The sequence below is a fragment of the Hemiscyllium ocellatum genome, chromosome 6 (genome assembly GCF_020745735.1).
Source record: "Hemiscyllium ocellatum isolate sHemOce1 chromosome 6, sHemOce1.pat.X.cur, whole genome shotgun sequence".
NCBI classification, from domain to species: domain Eukaryota; kingdom Metazoa; phylum Chordata; class Chondrichthyes; order Orectolobiformes; family Hemiscylliidae; genus Hemiscyllium; species Hemiscyllium ocellatum.
In genome coordinates this window covers 98,292,553-98,299,662 of record NC_083406.1, presented here as the reverse complement: position 1 = coordinate 98,299,662, position 7,110 = coordinate 98,292,553, and the positions used below count along the sequence as shown (strand labels likewise).

Below are 7,110 nucleotides of genomic sequence, written 5' to 3'. Positions count from 1 at the left end.
GTTAACAATGGTATGCTAACAAATGCAAAACAGGCTATGTTTGGTGCCTGAAGGGTTATGATAGAGCAAAACTTTAATCAGCTTTGGAGAAACTGAACTTTTGCCTCCCATTCAATCAATTTCCCTTGCCAACCCTTTTAAAAGACATGGAAAGTTCTTGCCCTGATCTTAGGAAAGCCATTCCAAAGCCCTTTGTGTCTCTCTTTTAAATGTCTTCTCAACAAACGTCACGTGAAGCAACTTTCAGTCATTGAAATATTTCTGCTCAGCATCAAGTATCCTGTCCATTTCCATTTGTGCAGCATCTCGGGAACTATCTGAATGCAAATCATTGTTGTTGGCTGGAGGGTGGATGAATTAACACATCTTCCTCCTGGCACTAACCAGGCTTTACTTAGTTGTGATTTTCAAAGCAATCATGTCAATTAACAGCACAGTGCCTCACATTGTACAATAAGATGGTCACCAAATTCTTGCAACTCTGCACAAGTCTTGTATTGTACGATAGCTCCCCTCAGTCATGTGGTGTGAGACTGCTTTACAAACAGATACACCATCTACCATCATCTTGATGTTGCTGATTTGCATATTTAATCCAAATGAATCAGAAAGAATACTTGGACAACTTTGCCCCATTTTGAGAGTCGTTTTTGGTGTGCCACCAATTTATTTACCGCTTCCCCGCCCCCATCACCACACTTAGCTTGAATTTGTCACAGACGTTTTCCACTCAACCTTATCCCCCTTTGTTCTCCCTTTATATGCCAGTTCATATCTCTCTTTTCTCAAAAAGGATTGGACATTACTGTTTAATACACCAACTTTGTTATGGAACTAACAGACCTTCTGCTTGTATGTTTAGTATGACAACAAAATGGACAGACACTATTTATCCTGATTAAATTAGCTACCCTTTATTTGACCTTGATACATTATGAAGAATATGTGCATTATTTTGCTCAGCTCTGTAGTATTATATGTTACATTACTTTCTGTACCTTCATGAAAAGTGTATACTTTTTTAATAAACAAAGGAAGTTTAAAGCTGTAGAATCCACAATTGAGATTCAGTTGAAAAATTGCTGATTGTTTTTAAAATAATGCACCCCCCGCGAGAGATATCTCTAAATATTTTTGAATTTTGAGGGCATACAGATTAAAATAATTATATATTTTACTTGAATGTTTAATGTACAAAATGTTTCACCAGATGGATAGATAAGATCAGTTTTCTAAGGAACTGTCTGGCAGTTGAATTCTAAACAATTGTCTGTTTAATTAACTTTCTGTAAATTTAAATGTGAAGTTAAGCTTCTTGTATTTAAACAGAATGCGTATTTCAAATAATTGATGCCCTTTTGAAATAGTACATCTTCAAAATCGACCTGAGTTTATAATTTAAGATGTTTTCTGAAAGGATTAAAATAAGGATTATGGAGTCATGTGGGTTTTATATTAAAAGGTTATTCAATGCTCTAAAATCCCTTTGGAGACCCTTCTCGCTATGCTTAAAGCAAAGATTGAAATAATGTTTCTGTGTGACCTTAGCTCCATGCTTGCATTTCCTGTCAAGCAGGAGAGAATGGGAGTCTCCTGGTTCTTCCAGTTTGGTTCTGGGAAAATTTACAATCGCAGCTTTGAACACAAGTTCTTATCAAATCAAAGCTTTGGTGAAAATTGTTTGATATGGGCAATGCAGCTTTAGTTGTGCCTGGTAATATGATTGTTCATTAACACTTGGAGCCTGGATAAGAAATGGGATTTTGCAATAAGAACTTTCAGACTGTCAAGAGTCTAATGATGACCATGAACCTATTGTTGATTGTTGGAAAAAAACCTCCGAATTCACTAATGTGGTTTAGGAAGGAAAACTGCCATCCTTACCTTGTCTGGCTGACATATGACTTCAGATGCACAGCAATGTGTGTTGACTCTTGACTGCCCTCTGGGCAATTAGAGACCGGTGATAAATACTGGCCTGGCCATCATCAGCCTCATCCCGCATAAAAATTTTTTTAAAAGATTGATGGCGGTGGGGGACCCAAGTGGAGGAGGACATAGTGAGGAGATGTTGGGGTGGGCAGTGATGCTAAATGAAGGCAAGTTTCTTCTCAAAGTGAAGATCAAAAGTTGAGAAGGCCACCCTGAAAGATTATTTTTGCGTATCTTTCGGAGAAGACAGTTCCTGACCAATGTCAGCAATGATTGACTGCCTGTCATCTGGCTCCATATTGCACCGAGAAAGATACATAGTAGAGAAGGGCTTCAAAAACAGAGAAATACTAGATTTAATAATAATTTAGAACTTTCCAATGTTCTAGGATGGATACCGATCCACAAAGGCCTGAAAAATCACAGGTTTGCATTCCTCCTTATGCTATCTGCCTCCCAGATGAGCTACTATCTAACATGTTCAGGGGTAAAGGGCTACAAAAGGTGAAAACCAGAAGGAAAAGACCATTTGAAAGAAGAATGGCTGTGTGTCTTCCTTAAACTGGAGTTTCCAAATGTTGATTGACTAAAACTGAATCCTTCTGTGCATGTTCTATAATGCATAGCTACAAGATACATTGGCAGGAAAATGACAAAGCAAAAGAATTAAGCTTTATTGCAAGAAGTATAAAGATATGTTCTCACAACTGTACACTTGCTAAAGAATATAATGTTAGATGATTCAGCACAGGTTCTAATAGCGTGTTGACTGTTTTCTTAAATATAGAAATTCTAATTTTGTAAAACAGCTTCTGTAGTGACTCTGTGGAAATGATAATGGTCTTTTTAGATTAGATTAGATTCCCTACAGTGTGGAAACAGGCCATTTGGCCCAACAAGTCCGCACCGACCCTCTGAAGAGTAACCCACCCAAACCCATTTCCCGACATTTACCTCTGACTCATGCACCTATCACTATGGGCAATTTAACATGGCCAATTCACCAGACCTGTACATCTTTGGACTGTGGGTGGAAACCAGAGCACCTGGAGGAAACCCATGCAGACACGGGGAGAATGTGCAGTTTGGGTATTAGCTTTTTGTAGAAATAGATGTATATTTATTACATGTAATCAATCAAATAGCTGACAGTCAAGGAAAGAATGGGAAAAATACAGAATGAATAGAAGCATTTGTTTATAAAGTTTACTTACTACTTTATTTTAATTGTACTGGGTTATCATTAAAGTCAAAGTTCTTATATTTGTATAGCTTTATTAAAGTAATATCACCTTTATTACAGTAATTCAGCATGCAAGCTGAAATGTGGTCCAACCAGAGAATCAGAAGTAATTTTAAACTTATGGCACTCTAAAACTTAACATCATTTATCATTATACATGGATTAAAAAAATGTGAAATTCCCAGACCTTTAGAAAAATAAACACTTTCTTAATTAAACGATGTTAGTTTGCAGAAGTTTTCATTGTTTCAAGCTGGCATTTTATTATATTACATATTGGTTAAAGTATTGCCAGTTAGTCAACCACAAGAGGATATTCCCAAATGATCAGACAATTCCTATTTCTCTGATCTCATACGTTCACAATGGCTTCAAAACAGTTCATGAATGTCAATGTTTTATGGCTTATTAAATATGGCAATTAGAAGTAACACAAACAGAAAGTGTGGGATAAACTCATCAGGTCATAGAGTCATATAGCACTGAAACAGACCCTTCAGCCCAACTCATCTGTGCCAACCAGGTTACCAAAACGGAATTAGTCCCATTTGCCAGCATTTGGCTCATATCCCTCTGCATCTTTCCTATCCATGTACCTTTTAAAAGTTGTAACTGTACCAGCCTTTACCACTTCCTCTAGCAGCTCATTCCATATAAGCATCATCCTCTCTTTGGAAAAGTTGCCCCTCAGGTTCCCTTTAAATCTTTCCCCTCACAACTCTAGCTTTGGACCTTACCCTGGGGAAAAGACCTTGGGTATTTACCTTATCCTTTCCCCTCGTAATTTTGTATACTTCCGTAAGGTCACCTCTTAGCCTGGCAGCATCAGTGAAGACAGAAACAGAGTTAACGGCTCAAGGTCAATATAACTTCTTCAGAACTGGGAGGACTTGAAACTTAACTCTCTCTTCATTGATGCTGCTAAGCCTAATGAACGTATCCAGCATTTTGAGTTTGTATTTCAGATTTCCAGCTTCCAAAGTACTTTGCTTTTATTTAGGAACAAACATTATTTTCGGTGAAAAAGCTCATTTGAACATAATATCAACAATTTACTTAAAACCCCAAAGATATACTTTAAGGAAAAAAGAGGAAACAATAAAAAAGTGCTCAGTATGAATTTGAATGCCACATTTTATACAGCATGGTAACAGATTCTTGAACATCCTTTCGGAGATTTAAGCTCAGGATATTTAACAGCCTTGTTACATTTAATTTCTATTCAGAATGGTCACACAGTTGCAAATCTAAGGGCTGGTCCATGCTGAGGCTGGGATGTATTGAGTAAGCTAAAGGCTACATTTAAATGCTAACAGTGAGCTGTGGATGCAAAACTGGTCACTGATGGGAGAAAATCCATCATCTCTTAGTAGGTACTGGATTGTAGGTCAGCCCTGGGGGAGCAAAATCAAACTCACTCAGATCAAAAAGGTCTCCAGCCTATTGCCAGTATTTTGCTGCCCCACTCCTGACATTGCCTTTGCTCCTCCAAAGCTGCTCTACTTTTCTCAATGCACAAAGGTTGAGCATTTCTGAGCAACCTGAGGCAGTTGTCTCCCACAGAAAACTGTTGGTTCCAGTTTGTTACATACATTCAAGGGGAAACTGGATGTGGCCCTTGCAGCTAAAGAGATGAATGGGTATGGACACAAAGCAGTAACGAGATACTGAAATTGCATAATCAACCATGATCATATTGAATGGTGGTGCAGGCTAGAAGGGCTGATTGGCCTACCCCTACACTTATTTTCTGTTTTTTCTATAACCAGTGTAACCTTGTATTCCCATATTTAGCCTTCGCTAATTTCAGGAGACCAGAACTGCTCAACTATTTACAGGGTCAGCTGTATATCAAATCAGACCTTGAATCAGTCCAACAAAATGGCCTTCTGCAAGTTAAGTATCCCACCCTTTCATTTTATCATTATTTATGTCTTATGTGCAGATTGGAAATTTCACTAATTAAAATGGATGGACACAACTTGACATTTTGTCATTACAACTTGACACGAAGATTAGGCATGACCTACTTAACAATGCATTAACGTACTAGATACGAAAGTCAAATTGGATAATATTTCTCTCCTCTTTGGATAAAGTACCTGACATTTGGTATTAAAAATGTAATTCCTTATCAAATGAATATTAGCCCAGTTTGCTCTCATAATCTCCACTTCCAGCACTTGGGAAGTAGTAGAGTGGTCTGATTTTCATGACTGTGTTTTTCAAAGAGTACCACCAGCCTGTCCAGGTGAACCAGATAATTCCCTTATCATGTTTTCCAGTGTAGTTGCCGTGTCGATAGTATTTTCCATTAAGGTTGGCTGCATGACACCTTTGATTTTGGGTAAAAATAAGAGATATGGATATTATTAAAAGGTTGTGCAGAGACAGGGGTATCACAGATTTAATCAAACAAACAAGTTTGACAAGAAATTTATCTTGGGTAGTGACCAAAAATAGATGAAATTGGCTTGGTCACCTGTCAAACTCAGCACCTGATATTTAATCCTAGTGACCAGTTAAATGGACAGACAATTCTGTGTCACGATACTGGATGAATTTCTAGCCCCTTAAATGTCTATAGAGTGTGATAAATCCAATGTCCACTTCCCTTTAAAATTATTTCTTTAAGATTTCTGCTCTCTCAAAATCTAGAATTTAATCTATTTCCCCCTCTTTCTCAAAAGTGGTCAGAATTCATGTTTGGAAATATTTTTTGTTTAATCCTTGAACACAGCAACATCTGCATGAGAAAAAATGAGAGAAAAGGTCTGTGATGAGTAGCATTTTCCACGCACATTTAGAATTAAGCAAACAAAAACTGAAATTTGCTGGAGAAACTTGGCAAGTCTGGCAGCATCTGTGGAGAGAAAGCAGAGTTAACGTTTCAAGACTTACTTCAGAACTGTACCCACAGTTCTTTGTTTTATTCTGGAATTAAGCACATCTGCTCAGTTGGATACTTGATACAGCCTGCTCTGCATAGGTGTGTGTGTGTGTGTGTGTGTGTGTGTGTGTGTGTGTGTGTGTGTGTGTGTGTGTGTGTGATATTGATTCAAAATTAATGATCACTTGGAATGTGGAAGTTAATTGATGAAATATGAATACCTTTGAGATACACACAAAACATGAAGTAGATTGAGATTAGCCAAACACACTATATTTGAGACTTCTGCATCCTGTGAAAAATAAGACATTCATCACTTTTGTTTGAGATGCATTTAAACCCTTGTCACAAATTTTAGCAGATTGTCTCCCAATGTTTCCAGCTTAAATGAATAAAAATTAATTCAAACAAATTGAATTGGTCTCTAATGTGCGACACTGAAGTAGATAGCAGATATCTATTTTAATTTTTTTTCTTCAATATCATTTAAGCTAGTGCCATGACTTTTTGGTAAACTTATTTTCAAGCAATTTTGATACTGTTTGTCCTCTGCAATTTCAAAATTATAATGTTTCTTTGTAACTGGGTCTGCCAAAACAGGACAGTTCATTTAAGATTTTGTTCACTAAACAAAGGCAATTTAATGTGAATGTTGTGCATGCCTTATCTAGGTGTCAGTAGTCTGTTACTCAGTCATTCTGCAACTGTGTACTTTCACCACTAGGTAGAGCTGCATATGCTCCAGATCCCTATTGCTACACCTGCAGAACCACTAACACACGCAGAGGGTTATCTGCATAATCTCAGCTTTGTCTGGGTTTTTTTTAACATGGTATGTGGTTAGGACATGGAGTGTCCTCCCCAAACTATAGAAAGCCAGGATTTTGAAATTGTTTTTAAAAGAGAAATGGATTTCATTACAATAATTTAGAAGTTAGAGGAGAATATTAACAATTGGAACTAAATTGTCAACTCTATTGACTCGATGGGCCGAATAGCCTTACTTTCACTCCTATATCTTATGGTCTTGTAGAGAATTGTTGCT

The 7,110-nt window shown here is 37.3% G+C and overlaps 1 protein-coding gene across 1 annotated transcript in view; it reads right to left on the bottom strand.

Annotated features, from left to right (window-relative positions):
• Positions 1 to 3,173: 3,173 nt before the first annotated feature.
• The window catches only part of fgl1b (fibrinogen like 1B), a 30,032-nt gene continuing 26,095 nt past the window's right edge, over positions 3,174 to 7,110 (bottom strand). The window contains exon 8 of the mRNA XM_060826801.1: positions 3,174 to 5,510. Within this exon, the coding sequence (XP_060682784.1) occupies positions 5,321 to 5,510 (190 nt within the window). The 3' untranslated portion in view covers positions 3,174 to 5,320. The remainder of the gene's footprint in view (positions 5,511 to 7,110) is intronic.